The sequence below is a fragment of the Lygodium microphyllum genome, chromosome 19, assembly GCF_053477565.2.
Source record: "Lygodium microphyllum isolate KBCC chromosome 19, Lygodium_microphyllum_v1.1.10, whole genome shotgun sequence".
Lineage (NCBI taxonomy): Eukaryota > Viridiplantae > Streptophyta > Polypodiopsida > Schizaeales > Lygodiaceae > Lygodium > Lygodium microphyllum.
In genome coordinates, this window is record NC_141153.1 from 24,548,100 (window position 1) to 24,568,119 (window position 20,020).

Sequence of the window (20,020 nt, forward strand, 5' to 3'; positions counted from 1 at the left end):
GGGAGGTAGCACTTCCACACCTTTGGTTGTGGACAGCTCTCATATGTGGTGGATCTCGGATGTATTCAACACACATCCAAGGTACTGTGCTGACAGTACGTCTGCCATGGGGTCACTACACAGTGTACTAGTCACTGTGAGATGTATGCAAATGGGTATGGTTGTTACTATAGCTTTGAGATTATACTCTTGCATTAGTTTGGGATCAGCTCATGATGAATTCGATATGAGCTTTTGGCATTTGCCTCAATTTTGAGATCAAGTTCTGATCAGTTTCAGCTTAGTTTTTGATCAATTTGAAAACCATTTATGGTCACTTTTGGGATTAGTTTTGCATCAGTCTTTGCATTAATTGCTAATCAGTTTTTGCAATGACTTTGTGATCAATTTGGGGTCACATTTGCAGCAGTTTGTGATCAGTTCTCAGATCAGCAAATGATCAGATTATGCTCAGGTTTCAAAGACTAACAGTTGGTTCCATGGACAGCAATATGTTGGTAAATGCCCGAATATGTTGAAGTCACAACAGTTGAGAAACACGAGTTACGAATGCATACAATGGATTTCTAGCAACAATTCTAGGGTAATTCTCACTATTATCTTATGTTTATGTTGGCTGAAAATTTTCAGCAAGGTTTGGGGCATGTGGCATGGTTAGACAACAATGGCCCATGTTGTGACTATGATGCCTTATGGAAATTCTAGTGCAATATGCTTTTCCTTTGGCACAATGCAGTGTAATCAAAGATGATTGCAGGGATTTCAAGGGAGAGGTCGGTCAAACACAAAGGCGTAAAATTCTAAGACGCTTTAATCTTGCTGATAACATTTAATTAAGTTATTAATCAAACATGCAAGGTTGTCTAGCACATGCAATGCACATAGCAGTTATTTCATGGTAACATGCCAAGGACCCCGAGGGTGCCATGGATGTCAAAGGAAAAAGTTGCGATTAGTTATGCCAACCGGGCTTCAAGGATCAATTGGTATCAATTTTGACCCTAGGACAGTTGTTTGGCCAATAAGTATCAGTGGTGACACTGGGGACTAGCATTTATTAATTAATTAATGCCAATCTAAGAGTCAACTAAGGTTGGGAACCACTCCAGGTTACAAATGGCCTAGCCAATTTAATTATGGATGGGCACATTTAGTATTGGGCAAGGTCAAAAGGGCTGAAATTAATTTTCAAAATTATTAAATTTTGAAAATTAATTAAATGGCTGGATAATGCTGAAAATTGGGTTTAAAAGGTTGCCACTTAACAAAAATGCCCATGAAAACTGAGAAAACGTTTTTGGGGGCAAGGTCTCAACCATTTAGTCAATTTACAACTTGTGGGGGAGAGAGAGAGAGAGAGAGAGAGAGAGAGAGAGAGAGAGAGAGGGAGTTGCTAATCCATTTTCTAATTAAAGAACAACAATTTGTTGCAGAAGACAACCATTTGGGGGCCTCAATGGGCTAGCGACAATAGGGAAACATCTTCCAAGGGCTGGCAACAGCATTGTTGATCAAGCGACAACTTTTTAGAGTGTCTGGTAGTAGGTGACTGCATTAAATGCAGCCTGAAGCAAGCAATAGGCAGATTTTAGGCCTTCCTCACAAAGAAAAACAGATTTCTCTCTCATATTCTCCAAGCCCTTCTCAAGGGATCTCAACATTTCTCAACCATTTTGAGCAAATCTCAGCCAAATTTGGTGACAGCAAGAGCTCTCTGATGTAAACCCTAAATTTCTGCAAAAATCAAGATTTAGTAGCCACCCTGGGATTCGTGCCAACAAGAAAAAGCATCATACACTGAAATCAGTATCTGAAATTCGTGGAATCGACAAGGATTTCAAATGCCATGCCATCCATTGTGAATTGGGGCAACGTTTGGCCAGTTGATAGCTCCATTTGTGGAAGTCTTAGATGAAAATCAAGGGGCAATTGGCCCAAATTGCTTGCTAATTGTTTGTATAGCAAGAGGCTTTTTGGATCGGCAAAGGAGATCATGGAATCTCAACTTGTACTCAATGCATCAGCAATTAAAGTTAAAGAAATACCAAGACATCAATTTTGGGTCCAATAGGGTGTCTATCGTCCAAGATTGGTAAGGTAATGTGTGCATTTCAGTTTATGCTCATTTATTAATTGTTATAATTAAGTGCTTGATCAAGTTTTAGCACCCTCTCCGAGAAGGAAGGCTGGTTTCACATGCAATATCATCTTAGCTTTGAGTGGTAGTTACAAACCTCAGGATCCATCTCTTTTGTACGCCATTCTCTAACTACTCCCGTTGCTCTACCTTTGAGCATTCTATACATTCGTTCATAGCATTGATTCATTCACTTCAAAGTTCTATTTCTTCTAAATTTGCATAGTTTGCTTGGAGTTTCAGAAATAGCGAAACAAAAATGCATTTCAAAGTCATGAAACAAAGTTTCGGCCTGAGTCCAAAACAAGGAAACAAGGAAATGAATTTTATGTCTATTTTTAAAAATATTTTAATATTGGACATATATGGACTGGTAATACCATTTGTCACTTGAATCTTTGTACAAAAATACTTGAATTTCTCAATAATATAGAGTATATATATAACATCACATGAGATTTGATGAGTATACATGATTCTATCAAAGTTTGTAAAATCACAATCCATGACTTTCAAAAACCTTGAAGATTAGGATTTAGAACTCAATATAAAAGACTACAATATGCCATGAGTAATGATGTTAGCAATCAACACTCAGACTCGTATTTCCATTTATGTCACATAGACTCAAATAGGAGAGTACTTATTAAATAGTGACATGAAAAATAAATACATGCAATATCGTTCAAATGCCAAATGATCCATGAACATGCTCAATAAGTCCACAAAGTATAGTATAGAATGTATTGCCAAAATGATCATGTTCTTGATTCTCAAATCTATCTAGTATGAATCATAATGTATCCACTATCATCTATGATCTAAAGAGACACTCTACATCATCCAATTTGAGGAAAAACAATTGCAAATCTGAGGGAACACAGCTTAAAATAGTGTAGATAGGAAAGAAAAAGAATTAAGCAATGTAAGGATGAGGGATTTAGGGTTTAGGGCTGTAGACAACAATAGATGTGCAAGGAGGGAAGCAAACAACAACACCACCTGAGGAGAGTGAGCAGCAATAAAAGAGGGTTGAAGAGTAGAGAAAAACGGGTACAAACTCCATGCAAGGAGGCAAGATGACCAAAACGATCTGAAATTGGGGTTTTCCATACCTATCCCAAAACACATTTCAAATAGGAAACATTTCGGGCCGTTTCCATTTTCATTTCAAGCAGGCCAAAACGCCGTATCGGGCAACTATGTTTGTTGGTGTTTTGCATTTCGCATTTATTGCCTTCTTATCTGAGTTCTATGTTTTAGATGTGTTCGCACATTCTATGTTTTCTCGATGCAATATAAAAATTTGCCAATTTTAAGCAGTGCCTAGTGTAATTTGTGTAGTGTGGACACTTATTACAGTGTCAATGTATGGTGTGTACACCTAGTGTCTTGGGATATTAAAGTGGTGACACAAGGCTCTAGAGGAGTAAATAAACATGACTCTAATTAGTTGGTGTAAGTGTGGTTAGGTCAACCTTAGACCTAAATCTTAGTTGGGGTTTTCCATACCTATCCCAAAACACATTTCAAATAGGAAACATTTCGGGCCGTTTCCATTTTCATTTCAAGCAGGCCAAAACGCCGTATCGGGCAACTATGTTTGTTGGTGTTTTGCATTTCGCATTTATTGCCTTCTTATCTGAGTTCTATGTTTTAGATGTGTTCGCACATTCTATGTTTTCTCGATGCAATATAAAAATTTGCCAATTTTAAGCAGTGCCTAGTGTAATTTGTGTAGTGTGGACACTTATTACAGTGTCAATGTATGGTGTGTACACCTAGTGTCTTGGGATATTAAAGTGGTGACACAAGGCTCTAGAGGAGTAAATAAACATGACTCTAATTAGTTGGTGTAAGTGTGGTTAGGTCAACCTTAGACCTAAATCTTAGTTGTACTTTCATCTATGCAAGGAAGTACACTCTCGGTAAATAAATATAGTTACCAGATTAGTTAGTGGGTCAATACATTGATTTGCTAGATTCTCCAATAATGTTTAAAAACAATTGGGATGAGGAAAAATGAGCTGATTTACATCATTGAGGATTCAAAGCCCGAAAAGATTGAATTGATTCTTTAGTAGGCACACAAAATACAAACAAAATTTAAAAATCAAAGAGAAAAATGAGATGAGCTAAGAGCAAATAAAGTGAAAGCAAAACAAAAGCATAAGTTAAGGTAAACAAAGTAAAAGCAAACTAATAGGTATCTCGTCGAAATTTTGAGAAATTGAACAATGTTTATACTTATAACCTAAGGATTCAATGAAATTTCACCTTGGGATGCACATTGGGAGCAACGAGCAAAACTGGACTACACCTTAGGATGCAGATCAGACCCAAAAATCGAAAAAGCCTCAAAATTCTTGCACAAATGTCAAAGAAATTGAACAACGATGGCAATTTTGGTGGAAATTCACGTATGGCACTTCAAATTAAGCAAAAGCCCCGAATTTTTAAGTACTTGCGAAGCATTGTGAACTCCAAATGCGTAGACAGCTACTGGGCAGACTTCGGGTAGCACTTGAGTACCCTTTGGTGGTTGTGGTCTCAAGTGGTGCTCAGGGCAATGGTGGTAGTAGGTAGTGGCAGGCAGCATTGGCATGGCAATGGCGGAGCTATAGAATGGCGGGTGCTATAGAGCAACACTAGGCAGCTATTGGTAGTGATTGAGGTGGAGATGTTGCTTCTACAGCACAAGCAACAGACTTGGTAGACTGGAGAGTGGCACAAGGCAAGTAGGTGGGTGGCGTAGGGCATGGACCATGCAGAGCTCGCGGCGTAACTACTAGAGGGGTGCAAGGCAATTGTCAGACTAGACTACTTCAACAGCAACTCCTTCAATGGTAGCAACTCTTGTGTGAAAGTTGAGTCACGCTGACAACAGTATGGACCACAAGCAACTGGCACCAACTGATGGTGACGAGATGGAACCTATGTGTATCTCTAATATCCACACCCCCTATGGGGAAGAGAGTTATATATGCAAAGAACTCTAGTTATGATGTATGTGGCAACAGTGATGATTACTACTGCACATGGATCAACCTTCATGCTTGTGGATGTAATGTTTGTGCTTGGGATCACTAAAAATCTCTTGTCAATTTCAGCAGTCAATAAGCAAGGCTTTGTGGCAATCTTTGAAGATGGCAAGTGTATTGTCAAAGAGAGAGATCTTGATTATGCTCTTCAATTGTCAAGCACCTTTGTATAAGTGCATTTTCTTATTGGCTACATATGAGAGATCTCGTGATGCTCTGGCAGTTAGCACACTCACACCCGCTATGCAAAACATGGAGCTATGGCATGCCCATTATGGTCACATCAATTTTCACAATCTTATAACACTTCGACATTGTCAAATGGTGGATGCCTGGCCTCCTATTGACACCCCACCTCCCCATGCATGTGAAGAATGTATTTTGAAAAAATGCATTGTTTTACCTTCAAAAAGGATGTTGCAATGCGTGTCGTCCCAAAGTTACAGCTTATACATTGATGTGTGTGGTTCCATGCGGACACAAGTGTTAGCAGATTAGTCAGCTCATGGTTGATTTTGGACTTGTGGTTCAGCAGGCTGGGCACATAGATTATTTAGGCATTTTATTTGTCATTATTTATTATGGTTTGGGCATTATTTGCAGCCAGTCGGCCAGCATTTAATGCTGGCCGACCAGTCGTATTTTGGGCATTTATTTGTCCTATATATGGTCAAGCTCCCTCCTCCATTCATTCATTCATCACTGAACAGTCCTTGGAGAGAGGGAGCAGGTGCCAGTGCCTCCACAGCCGGTGGCTCACATTCTATTTGTACTGTCCCAACAAGATGCACATTGGTTGCAGGCCATGCAAGAAGAATTGGACTCTATTGCCATTGACAGTACTTGCAATCTTGTTGCATTGCCACCTAGCAAGAAAGCTATTGGCACCAAATTGGACTCTATTGCCACTAACAGTACTTGCAATCTTGTTGCATTGCCGCCTAGCAAGAAAGCTATTGGCATCAAATGGGTTTTTACACTCAAGCACAAGGCTAATGGCACCGTTGATAGGTATAAGGCATGTTTGTTAGCAAAAGGCTATGCCCATAAGGACATCAATTATGAGGAGACATTTGCTTCTATGGGGGAGGAGTTTCAGATTTTACCCTAAAATAAATACATAGGTATCTAGATATATCAATGCTTACAACAATATCTGCCGAAATTTCACACAAAACTCCAAGTCTTCATGTCTTCATGAAGTTTGAAGTTGAACATATTACAATTTACATTAATAATCAAACATCATACATGAATAGTGAGCATTACATGATTGAAGAACATAAAATATTTATTACTTACAAGCTAAGACTCAAAACAACAAAATGTTAAAATGTCAAGTCTTCATGTCTTCATGAAGTTTGAAGTTGAACATATTACAAGTTACATTAATAATCAAACATCATACATGAATCATGATCATTACATGATTGAAGAACGTAAAATACTAATTTACTTACAAGCTAAGACTCAAAACAACAAAATGTTAAAACTTAATACTCAATTTTCAAAACCACAAGATGAATTATGAGTCGTGGATCATCTAAACAATGAAGATAGACATCAAGATTCAAGAACCAAGATGCATGATAGACTACGGTTTTGAGTAAAATCAAGATACATATAACTGTCCAGCTACAACATTGAGTGTGTCAACATCAATGATCGTGTAATAAAAAGGCTAGTTGCTATAGATAATAGGCTATAGTCTATAGGCTATGTCACATGTGCAACATCACATCTCCTCATCTGAGGATCCATGCACCATCTGACTCTAACCATCATCAAAGGATCCATGCACCATCTCCCCATATGAGGACTCCCTCTTGATGACTAAGAGGATGATGGAGCCTCTACCTCAATCTCTAAATCATGCTCTGACTCTTAACTCCAATTGTGGCTCTACTGTATGTGCGGTCCTCGCCCTAGTCCTCTCTGTTGAGTTAAAACACGCTTTACAGCTGATTAGAATTTTTAAACAGCACCCAAAACATGCTTAATTAATGAAAAATGCAAATTTGGTGTGCAATTCGAGAGAGTTTCAATGATCCCCCAAAACCCTAATTTTTTGGAGCACCCTTCAACATCTATAAATAGACAAGCTGCCCACCATCAGCATCATCCTTTTGTGCAGGTTTCTCACTCTAGCGTGCAGATTCAACCATCAGCCACCTACCATCTGCTGCCTAGTCATCACCGATTGCAGCCCGTCACTGTCCAACCCTACGTGGCCTGTTTTCAACCATCACCCTGCTATTAGGAGGTCTCCATTTGCTGCATCATCATAGCACCTAACCAACTTGCGCTTTCAACATTTGGTGCAACAAGCTGCTACCATCTCTCCCACCGTGCGACTGTTGCAATACCTCTGTTTTTGTTGTCTAGCAAGCCATCTACATCAAGAAACACCTCTCCTATTATCGCCTAACTATTCTCTGCCTCGTGTGATCAATTTTCAACCTTCCTTTGGTGGTACACTGCTGCATTTACTAGATTTCAGCCTCCGATTGCTGTTTTGGTGACCAACCTGCTACCCTTCATTATTCAACACTCTCTCGTCTCCGACTGGTGGTTACTGCACTCAAGATCCATCTCCAATGGATGTCACTCTCCAACATTGCATTGCTCTCCCCTTCGGCATTCTGTATGCTCTTTCATTCATTTATAGCATGCATTCACTTCGAAATTTCTTCTCTTTGTGTTTGTCTCTATGCTTGAGTTTTGAGTTTTTGCATTTTGCTTTCGGGGTTTGAGTTTTGCTTCTCTATCTAAGTCTTTGTGTTTCAGTCTTGGTTGTGCATGTTCTGTCGCCTTAGTGCAAACCCTAGCATATCTTCACATGGTATTAGAGCCGATGCTCTTCTAAAGAGTATCATGCAGTGATTGTGGAGGCTAGTCTTCATGCGAAACTCACACGCGACTCAATTCTGATTTATAATGTATTATGCACCTTTTTCTTCGAATCCTATGATGCCCTACCAAATTTCTCCATCATTGGAGGCTCTGAGAAGGCATTATGGTCTCAAGGAGAAGATAGACACACCTTCACCTTTACCTTCTTCCTCTCGTTTTGATCATCTTACAGATAAAAGAGTTTTAAGGAGTACTTATGCATCATGTATAGTTTAGTTTACACTCCTCCAAGGAGTGCTACTTCTTTGTCTGCACCAATTGGTGAGATTAGCCATCTCTCTGATCTTGGAGGAACCACAACATTCGGCACATCTCATGATCCATCTCCTTTATCTCAACCACACCTTATGTTAGGTTCGTATAACCCTTTTGAGTTGTATAAGCCAAAACCTCTCTTGTTTCTCCTTTTGGTGTGCAAGAGCCGGATGGTTTTCAATATGTTAACTTTAATAGAGGAGGCTCTCAAAGCAGATACCCTTCATCACGTATGTCTCTACCATCTGTTTCATTTGAGCAAGTAAACCACACTTCTCAACTCCCTCCCATTCCACCACTATCTTCTCCACATTCTGATCTACTCACATCTTCATTCCAAAATCTTGGATTACATTCCACTTCCGCTCAAAGTACACTAGGGGTTCGATCTTCCATCTCCGCTCCTAACACCACCTCATTCTCCCCACCATCTACCTAGCCTCCATTCACTCCACCTCTTGATGCATCGTTAGGGAAAATGTCACTCTTTAACACTATACCTTCCACATACCCCCACTTTACCACATTCTTTCACTTTGGAACAATTGTGATGGGAATCCCCCTCGCTACCCCCGAACACTCACAAACCCCCCATGTACCTTTTAGATACAAGGATATCCATCCTCTGCTTATAATCTGTTGCCCCACATCCCTTGGATCACTCCATACCCATACCCACATTTGGGTCCGCTATGCACACTTCTCGTATGCATGGTGGGCACTTTAGGATTCCTTCCCAAGTATGCTCCGCTCCCCCACCCTATTCCCCATATTCACCCTACCCCCATTATACACCTTCTCCATCTCCTAGCACTACCGCTCCTATTGCAATAGCCAAAAATGCCTTCATGGATAAAACTCCATTTAACGGGTCGAATTTCACCAATTGGTTAAACTTCATGCAACAAGTGCTTGAATCTCAAGGACTTTGGGACCTTGTTATAGCTCACCCAAATCACATTTGTATATGGAGAGTCCACAATGCCACAACCAATATTGAGTTAATACAAGGGTTGCTTCCTAAATTCCACTCTCAATTACAATATTTTTCCCTTGCATCTAAGCATCGGAGTTATCTCATTGACCACTATACGGCTCGAGATCGCACTCGATGTATCAATCTTGATTTTGAGCTTCAGGAGTTTTCCATTAAGGAAGGGGATGATTTGAAAGTCAAGTTGGCCAAATATCAACAGTTACCCTGTTAGCAGATTAGGAAGGGGATGATTTGAAAGTCAAGTTGGCCAAATATCAACAGTTACCCTGTTAGCAAATTAGTCAGCTCAGGGTGAGTTTGTCCTGCAAGGGCTGTGGCAGTATTTTTTCTGGCATTTTCTAGTGCCCTTTTTAGGGCTAGGGAGCATTTAATACTGGCCGACTGCATTTAATGCGCCCCCCATTTTATGCCTATATATTGCCGAGCTCCTACTCCTCTTCAGTACTTCAGCCATCATTTGTGGATTCTTCTGAGGAGAGAGGAGCCAGTACCAGGGTGCCCACACAGCCAGTGACTCACTGTTGTATGCTGTTGTCTCATATTCGATATGGATTCCGTTTCCCGAGCATACATCTAAGTTCTCTTCTGTATTTGTGTTTATTTTTTCTTGTCTTGTGTTTCAGCAGTTTATTTCAACATGTTGTTTATGCTTCCATTGCTGCACCACTTCTGATATGGTATCAGTTTTCAAGTTTTGTGTTTCTGCTGTGTTTTTATTGCTGATTTTGGGACTTTTTTCACCCTTGCTGTTCAGGCGGTTGTTGTTCCATACAGGCGACCTGTTTGACCTGCGTTTTCTGCAAATTTGTCATCGCGTGCTCTCCAACACCTCCTGCTGCCTGTGTTTTCATCATCAAGCTGCTGGCGACGGTTCCCTACACCTGTTTATGCAGTGTGCAGCCTGCGCTTTGTTGTTTTCAACACTATTTTGAGCTGGGTGACTGACTGACTGACAGAACAGGCCGTTTTTGCTGCTTCTGGCAGATTTGAACTGATTTTTTGACTTTGTGCAGCAGATTTTGGCTTCTTTTGATCAGCTTTTGGGTTATACTGTATATGAACTCTTGTTTTTTGCAGACTGTGCTCGTGGTTTGGCTGTGTTCCCTCTCCCGATTCCTTCTTTTCTCTACTTTTCTAAATCCTCTCCAGATGGCTCCTCCATGCACATCCACTGATGACAAGCTCTATGGACCTGATTATTACACGTGGAGTGCAATGATGAAGGCTTGGTTTATTTAAAAGCGGTTATGGTATGTGGTTAACGGAGCTGTGGCACGTCCTCGACAACCTTCTCCAGTTCCATCTGATTTTGATGAAGACAACCATGAGGAGGCAGTGCTTACATGGGATTCGGATGATGCCCGTGCTTATTCAGCATTACTTCGATGTATTTCCAAAGAAGTCCTACCGGCGGTCACCTCTTGTACGACGGCTTCAAACGTAGTGTCAAAGTTACAGTTGATGTATGAGGCTCCTTCCACCATACGGACTGTTACTCTCTATGGCCAACTCCAGCAACTGAAGTTTGAATCCAACGATACAATTCAATCCTTCCTACTTCATGTTACCCAACTCCAGGACTAGCTTCACACTATACAGTCTGCCCTATTAGAGGCACATCTTGTTGGTACGGTACTCTACAAGCTTCCTCGGGAATTTGATGGAGTGGCGAATGCATTACGGGCGCAGACATCTACAACTCCTGTCAATTTTCTTCACATGTCCTCCATGCTACTTGAGCATGAGGCTACTTTGCGATTACAGGGGAGGCTTCCATCACATTATGGAGGTTCAGGTGAGGCTCTTGCAACTTCCAAGAGGGGTTCACAGTTGAAGAAGTCGAAGGCCCAGTGTTATCACTGTGGCAAGAAAGGTCATTTAAGGAAGGACTGCAAAGAGTTAGCGTCTTCCAAGAAGAAAAAGGAGCAAAAGACAAAGCGGAATGCGGACTCCTCCGACAAGTCATCATCTGCCTCAGATTCCGATCCCGATCCTCCAACCAAGGCAAAGTCCAAGGCACGGAAGGGATCCTCTTCTTCGGATCGTGGGAAGGGCTTAGTGGCCCCTTCCTCAGTTGCTTTCTAGTGGTGGTGATGCGGACATCCCTCACAACTCTCCAGTGCCAGAGAGGGAGTGTGAGAGGGTGGTGAGATGGGGCCGTCGTGCCTCATCTATATGTCTATACAGATGCACAGGATCCAGAGAGGGACTTCCCTAACACATCGACCGAAGTCTGGCAAGTACAAATCCTGGAGCTAGGATTGACATTCAGGTTCATGATAGGTTGGTTACTTGACAGAGAGCGGGAGGCTTTCGTCTGGAGCTCACATGAGGAGATACTTTGGCGGTTTTGGCCAAAGGCGGGGATTCCATGGTCACATGTTCAGAGATATGTTTGGCAGATTGGTCTTGTATGTCCTAAGTGGCATAGGTGACATAACACAGAGAGCTGCTATGATTCTTCTCTATTTTTAGGTGGTGCTGTTATGATCGACATCGACATCAAATACTCTCCGAGGCATCTTGGTGGTGGGCTGGCCACTCACTGCTTGGATATCCATGGTTCTTCTAGTGGTTCTATGTTGTATAGTTTATGATGCCCCATCCTTGCACGACTCTCCAATGCTAGAGAGGGAGTGTCAGAGAGTGGTGAGATGGGGCCACCATGCTTCATCTATATGTCTATACAGATGAACAGGATCCAGAGAGGGACTTCCCTGACGCATCGATTGAAGTTTGCCAGATACAAATCCTGGAGCTACGATTGACATCCAGGTTCATGATGGGCTGGTTACTTGACAGAGAGCGGGAGGCTTTCGTCTGGAGCTCACATGAGGAGACACTTTGGCCGTTTTGGCCGAAGGCAAGGATTCCATGGTCACATGTTCAGAGATATTTTTGGCAGATTGGTCTTGTATGTCCTGAGTGACATAGGTGACATAACACAGAGAGCTGCTATGATTCTTCTCTATTTTTAGGTGGTGCTGTTATGATCGACATCGACGTCAGATACTCTCCGAGGCATCTTGGTGGTGGGCTGGTCACTCGTTGCTTGGATATCCATGGTTCTTCTGGTGGTTCTATGGTGTATAGTTTATGATGCCCCATCCTTGCACGACTCTCCAATGCCAGAGAGGGAATGTGAGAGGGTGGTGAGATGGGGCCATCGTGCTTCATCTATATGTCTATACAGATGCACAGGATCCAAAGAGGGACTTCCCTGACGCATCGACCAAAGTCTGACAGGTACAAATCTTGGAGCTAGGATTGACATCCAGGTTCATGATGGGTTGGTTACTTGACAGAGAGCGGGAGGCTTTCGTCTGGAGCTCACATGAGGAGACACTTTGGCCGTTTTGGCCAAAGGCGGGGATTCCATGGTCACATGTTCAGAGATATGTTTGGCAGATTGGTCTTGTATGTCCTGAGTGACATAGGTGACATAACACAAAGAGCTGCTATGATTCTTCTCTATTTTTAGGTGGTGTTGTTATGATCGACATCGACGTCAGATACTCTCCGAGGCATCTTGGTGGTGAGCTAGCCACTCACTGCTTGGATATCCATGGTTCTTCTAGTGGTTCTATGTTGTATAGTTTATGATGTCCCATCCTTGCACAACTCTCCAGTGCCAGAGAGGGAGTGTGAGAGGGTGGTGAGATGGGGCTGCCATGCCTCATCTACATGTCTATACAGATGCACAGGATCCAGAGAGGGACTTCCTTGACGCATCGACCGAAGTTGGCAGGTACAAATCCTGGAGCTAGGATTGACATCCAAGTTCATGATGGACTGGTTACTTGACAGAGAGCGGGAGGCTTTCGTCTGGAGCTCACATGAGGAGACACTTTGGCGGTTTTGGCCGAAGGCAGGGATTCCATGGTCACATGTTCAGAGATATGTTTGGCAGATTGGTCTTGTATATCCTGAGTGACATAGGTGACATAACACAAAGAGCTGCTATGATTCTTCTCTATTTTTAGGTGGTGCTGTTATGATCGACATCGACGTCAGATACTCTCCGAGGCATCTTGGTGGTGGGCTGGCCACTCCCTGCTTGGATATCCATGGTTCTTCTGGTGGTTATATGTTGTATAGTTTATGATGCCCCATCCTTGTACTATTGTATTGTATCAGCTCACCCCTGGTCTGAGAGAGGGTGTTAGCAGATTAGTCAGCTCAGGGTGAGTCTCTGCTGCAGGGGCTGTGGCAGTATTTTTTCTAGCATTTTCTGGTGCCCTTTTTAGGGCTAGGGAGCATTTAATGCTAGCCGACCAACATTAAATGCTGGCCGACTGCATTTAATGCTCGCCCCATTTGATGCCTATATATTGCCGGGCTCCTACTCCTCTTCAATACTTCAGCCATCATTTGTGGATTCTTCTGAGGAGAGAGGAGCCGGTGCCAGGGTGCCCACACAACCAGTGATTCACTGTTGTATGCTCCTGTCTCGTATTCGATATGGATTCCATTTCCTAGGCATACATCTGAGTTCTCATCTGTATTTGTGTTTATTTTTTCTTGTCTTGTGTTTCAGCAGTTTATTTCAGCATGTTGTTTATGCTTCCATTGCTACACCACTTCTGACATACCCGTCGTCAATTGCTACTACTGGCTCCCCAAAGTCAGACAACGATCAGGTCACCTTGTTCTTGAACAAGCTGTTCAACAAATATTTTCATTTTATCTAGCACATTATCTCACTACCTAGATTACCGACCTTTGAGTTTGAGTGCCAGTTCTTACATTACACGAGGCTACATGGTTGAGTCCACAAGAAGTCCTCCACGCACATCCATTCAAAGGGATGAGGGTTGGTTGTCTCTTCTTCAAGAGGAAAAACCAACAGTGGCAAGAACTTGTAAGATGCGAAGGCAAGCCAAAACAAGGGTGACAACACTTCCTCCGACGGAAACAAAGAAGCATGACCCCTTTGGTAGTAAATTCCTAAGAAAAATAGGTTTTGCACATACTTCCAAAGGTCGGGCCATGTGGATAAGAAGTGTTGTACGAAGGCCCAAAATCATCCTCCTAGAAAACCACTGCAAACTACTACGACTACCTCTATTCCAGCTAGCCAATCTAATGGGACTATGCCTCCCGCTCTACGCTATCTACTCCAAATGTCCCAACGGTTATTGATGGATATATGGCACGTAAACAATCTCAACAGCCTATCTCCTTCACTACTCCTAGAGGATTGGTTGATTGGTCTGCTAGTGGCTCATCTATTGCACTTTACATATCCATTCCTACAACATCCATTGTACCTTCTAGGACCACTTTCCCACCTCGCCATACACAATGGTGGCCACATACTTAGCATTTTTCCCTTTACACTTCCACTGTATGCTTGCATACTTATTGCATTGCACTTAGCTTTGCTTTCTTTTATTTTATTTTTTATTTTGTTTTTTGGAGCATCTTCTTACTCACATCTATGCTTGTAGATTTTGATCTCTTTTGTAGGATTTTGTATTTCAGTGTAGAGACATACATGCTTGCACTAGTCCTTTCTGAGTTGGAGACAAGATATGCGCCATTCCTTTCATGGTTCCATCTACTTGGAGTTTTGTTGTTCTACCAATATGGAGGCTTTCCTTCTCAAGGCCAATCATGCAACATCTCTCTTAATGCTATCATGGCGGTGACTTCTATCATTGCTCTTCCAGTCGAATTGCTTCATCATTTTTATCCACATGGCCGATCATGCAACATCTCTCTTAATGCTATCATGGCGGTGACTTCTATCCTTGCTCTTCCAGTCGAATTACTTCATCATTTTTATCCACATGGTTCTTGGCACCACATGAAAACAAAGATTATCAAGCGCCTCTTTCTTCTTCGGCATCAACATCCATGTTGTACTTGTCTTTGACATCGGCCTTCCCCTCCCCCCCTATTATACCTTCCCCTATGCATTGCATGATTTCAGCATCGTTGTACTAGGACACTTGGATAAGTGAACAATTTTCCCACGAGAGACACTGTCCAAGTGGCATCTGCTGTATGAGCATTCTTCAACATGTAGCATACTATGCATCTCATTGTGCAGAGCACCACTAGACAAATCCTAAACTGTTTCCACCAACAGATTACACCATCATTCTCCCTTACATGATACTTCATCACCTTTCTCTCATCATCAACATCCTTTGTTGGGGATAAAGGTGCCTCCGCCTAGTCGCCCATGTATTACTACATTGATAGTACCCACACCTACACGCTACAAGTGGCGAGCGCTTGTCACCATCACTTTATTCTTTATTCCTTTAGTGACAAATAAATAAAGGAAAGGCTAGTCACACATTGTGACTGTTCGAGTTCCCACATTGTGAATCTCTCTCTCTCACTCTTGCTCTTGCTCTTGCTCTTGCTCTCTCGCCATAGCTCTCACGTGCAAACTTCGATCCTTCTCACCTTTCAATTGGTATCAGAGTATAGTTGCTTGAGCATTTGAGCTTGGTCTGTGACTCCTTCAACATTCATTTGAATCCCTACACCATTGGTTCTCACTCTTGGCAACCATATCCGACTCCTTCGAGCTCCAATCACTCCCCGACTTCCCAAGCACCTACTCGGTCCATTTGGACACTCTCGGGGCATTCCTTCAAAGGTATTGGAGCTCTCTTTTGTCACTTCACCTTAGTCCACAGGTTTTGTAAAGCAGGGCAACCATGTCCTCTTGCTTCTTGTGACACCTACACTCTACTGGTGACTTTGCCTTTCAAGAGGAGGCTCTTAGGTATCCTTGACTATCCCCCCAACCTTGCCTTGACCTTTCCTAGCCCTTCCATAAGGCCCAAATCAATTTACGCCATCATGTGACCTGCGGGAGTATCTTTCTCAGCTTGACATTAATATTCTCCAGCTATTCCAGCCATTAAGCACTTGGATAGGTCGCATTTAATGCCTAGAAGCATACTTGGAGCCTGACATTGAAGCATTGAGCATTGGTATTGATTTGTGTCTGATTTAGCACTATTTTAGGACTGTCATAACAGTCCACAAGCTGTTATAAACAGTGTTACACTGACATTAGATGCTACAGCTTGGTTGGCATTGGCATTTGATGTCCAGTTGGTCCCGAATGCTCCCCGAATGTTAGGGAAATGTATGCCTATTGATTGGCTATCATTTATCGCTGATTTACTGGCCTGAAATACTCAGTTTTACACAGTGAATCATTGTTGTACACTCCAGGCTGAAGCTTATTTAGTCACTTTATGCTTTGCCTATTGGTCACGGGTGCTTCCCAGGTGTTTCATATGACTATTGGGATGTAAATAAAAGTTGGCAAATGCTTTGGATGGTTTCGAAATGTATTTTGAGTCCTTTTTGAGCTCCGTATTGGTTGACATTTACTTGACATTGATCTACACTGACATGCTTTGTGACAAAGGTTATACCTATGGTCTATGTATGACCTATTGGTACATGCTTAATGCTTATGTTACCTACACATGTTAGTTACATTGTTTGGACTTGAATGCTACTGGAGCTTCGTTTGGGCTTGACTTTGGATATTCTAGAGCTTATTTTGGTCTTGCGTTGACTCATTAGAGATTGATTGGCATTGTCTTCATGATATTGGATGCTATCATTGGATACTTGACCACTCATATACTCTAGATATCTTACTAATGTATGATCTTGGATACTCTGTCATTGGTGCTCTTACATGCTTTGTTTGAGCTTATTTGCTTGACATTTACGGCTTTTGTGCCAGTGGGAGTGTCTTTGTACGCTTATCAAACATTGAGCAGTGCGAGTTATGCATATTGAGCTTTTGGATCTTTGAGACCAAGATCTCCTCGTGGATGATGTATAGTTGATATACCTTGGTCCGTGTAGATGTACTTAAGCTGATTCGGCTTTGCATTCACTGAGCAGACACCGACTTGTGTCACGTCTTGGCAGTGGTATGTACATTTTGCCCTGTTGATTGGAAGATGTACCAACTTTACTAACAAACTTTGTCTAATATGCTTTTTTGCCTACTATCAGCCCTCGTTGTATACTGCTATCATAGATTACAGCAAGCATATATCTCCGGACTGTCGTGTATTTTTCATGCAGAGGTTGTTGGGGATAAAGGTGTCTCCACCTGGCCGCCCATGTATTACTACACTGATAGTGCTCGCCGCCTGCAGCGGCGGGCGCCTGTTACCGCCACTTTATTCTTTATTTTTTTAGTGACAAATGAATAAAGGGAAGGTAGGTCACAGATTGTGACTGTTGGAGTTCCCACATTGTGAGTCTCTATCTCTTGCTCTCCCGCCATAGCTCTCCCATGCAAGCTTCATTTATTCTCACCTTTTATCCTTGAGTCGAGTAAACTTGTACTGTTTTGTGATATGTTAGATGTATCATCCTTACTCCTATCTTCTAGCTCACTGTTACTTAATCGATCACCACCCCTAAAATCAACTTTTCAATTCACCCAAAAAAAATCCACCTTTGTAGACTTCGTAGGCCACTAGGCAACCAATGTGGGCCCTTTGTCCAATGCCCTATCCTCTCTAGGCTAACTACTTGGACTCTCTCGGTAAGATAACCATCACCTCTAATATTTTAGTTAGCCATTGGGCAGCCAATGTGCACCCTTTGTCCGATACCTAGGCTGCTTTGGGGTGGGACGCCTTGAGGTAAACATTGCAAGTCTTCCACAACAGTTTAAGAACTATTCACACTAGACGTATAAGAACTCGTGCAACATACATATACCATGCTGGCACTATGAGAACATCTCATGCCAACCATATCGTCAAACAAGTCAGAACACATACAGTGCATTGCAAAAGAAATTTTGGGGTCTGAATTTAAACAAAAAATGGAAAACTGACCTCTAAAGCTTGCTTGTATCTATGATCTCGTTTAAGATTTGTCAGAGCAACCACAGCAACGTTTTTGGGCAGAGGGTTGCCATCATAAAGCCATTGTTTCAGAGCTGGCATGATTGAGGCATGAGGGTTCCTCTTCATGAGCAGCTTGCTGAGCTTGCCTGTCTGAATGGTGCGACCAGGACCTCCCATCTGCAGCTGGCCAAATGCTGTTTTCTCTGATTGATAGGAAGCAACACAACCATCGAGTTCTTCAGCTGGGCCATCACCAAGACCTCTTACATCCTCAAATGCTTGGGAACTGCCAGCAAAAATTCGCATATAACCCTGCTGCAATGAAGCTGCATGCACAATTTGGTTTCTGGCGAGCCCAGTCCTTTGGGTCTTTTGTGTAAAAAATAGCCCTTTTGCTGGAGACCTGTCCAATTACAAAATGCCACCATAAGACACTCTGAAGTTGGCGAGCGAGCACTGTCGAGACCTTTCTACGCAGGATAAGCTCCCTGTTATAAGTCCGTGTGCGTGTGTGTGTGTGTGTGTGTGTGAGAAACTCGCCCCGCCTCTCTCTCTCTCTCTCATGCAGGACTCTGCGCGTGTGGAGGCACAAAATTAACAAAAATCCCCCTCCACCCCCTCTCTCTCTCTCTCTCTCTCTCTCTCTCTCTCTCTCTCTGTGCGCAATCAATGTCTTACCAGATGCTGCCTCCCCTGCAATAGCCACTCGACCACATCGTTTTCCTGAGACTCGTCTTCAGGCTATAAACCCTCCCTCCATAGCCTCATGGGTTTTACGTGCTTAGAAGTCGAAGATTATAGCAACCCTGGAGCTAACTCTCTGCGCATCAACCGTTTCAAAACATAGGGTCCGATGTCAAAAACTTTTTAAAAGTAGACTTAATGAGTAACGGAGTTTAAATACCCTTACATGGCATAGTCAAGGTATCTAATAAACTACTAGAAATAGCATTGCACTGGCATTCTGCACACGCTTTGCGCGAAGTGTTAGATCACTTCGCAGCAGCTTTGCTACCCCAAAGTGACAAGCAAAGTTTTCATGCGATAGCTCAACAATCTATTTTTCATCTTTCTCTTTTTTATTTTCTATATATATATATATATATATATATATATATACACACATACACACACATGTATACATCTATACATGTATATATATGTATACATATATCCGAATTCCCTATGTCTAATTCTCTCTCTCTCCCTTCTATTTTAGTTTATTTTTTCTCCTCTCCTGGTTTTCTCTCTCTCTACTCTTTTTTCCTTTTTTTCTTCTCTCTCTTCACTCTTTTTAAATTTTATATTCTCTCTCTCTCTCCTTTTCTTCTCTCTATGTTTTTCCTCTCTCTCTCTCTCTCTCTCTCTCTCTTTCTAAAAATTTAAATTTAAAAAAGACTTTTCTCTGTTCTCTTTTTTTCTATCTCTTTTCCTCTTTCTTCTTCTTCTTCTTCTTCTCCTCTCTCTCTCTCTCCTCTCTTTTTTCTCTTTAATTTTTTTTCTTTTCTCTTTCTTTTAAATTTTATATTTTCTCTCTCTATAATTCTCTCTGCCTTCAAATTCTCTCTCTTCTTTTTCTTTTCTCTCTCTCATTTTCTTCTCTATGTCTCTCTCCCCCCTTTTTTTCCCCCTCTCTCCTCTTTTTCTTTTTTCTTTTTTTCTCTCTCTCTTAAATTTTATGTTTCATTTATAATTCTCTCTCTCTGTTCCCCCTCTCTCTCCCTCCCTCTCCTCTTCTTTCTTTTTTGCTCTCTCTCTCTCTCTCTCTCTCTCTCTCTCTCTCTCTCTCTCTCTCTCTCTCTCTATTTTTCTTTTCCTC

General features: G+C 42.0%; 1 protein-coding gene across 1 annotated transcript in view; it reads right to left on the reverse strand.

The window, feature by feature from the left end:
* LOC148019662 (pentatricopeptide repeat-containing protein At1g07590, mitochondrial-like) overlaps positions 1 to 19,050 on the reverse strand; it is a 60,676-nt gene extending 41,626 nt beyond the window's left edge. Inside the window, exons 1-2 of the mRNA XM_087699772.1 lie at positions 18,880 to 19,050; positions 18,190 to 18,604 (exon numbers count right to left, since the gene is read on the reverse strand). Of these exons, the coding sequence (XP_087555898.1) occupies positions 18,190 to 18,604; positions 18,880 to 18,917 (453 nt within the window). The 5' untranslated portion in view covers positions 18,918 to 19,050. The remainder of the gene's footprint in view (positions 1 to 18,189; positions 18,605 to 18,879) is intronic.
* Positions 19,051 to 20,020: the final 970 nt, after the last annotated feature.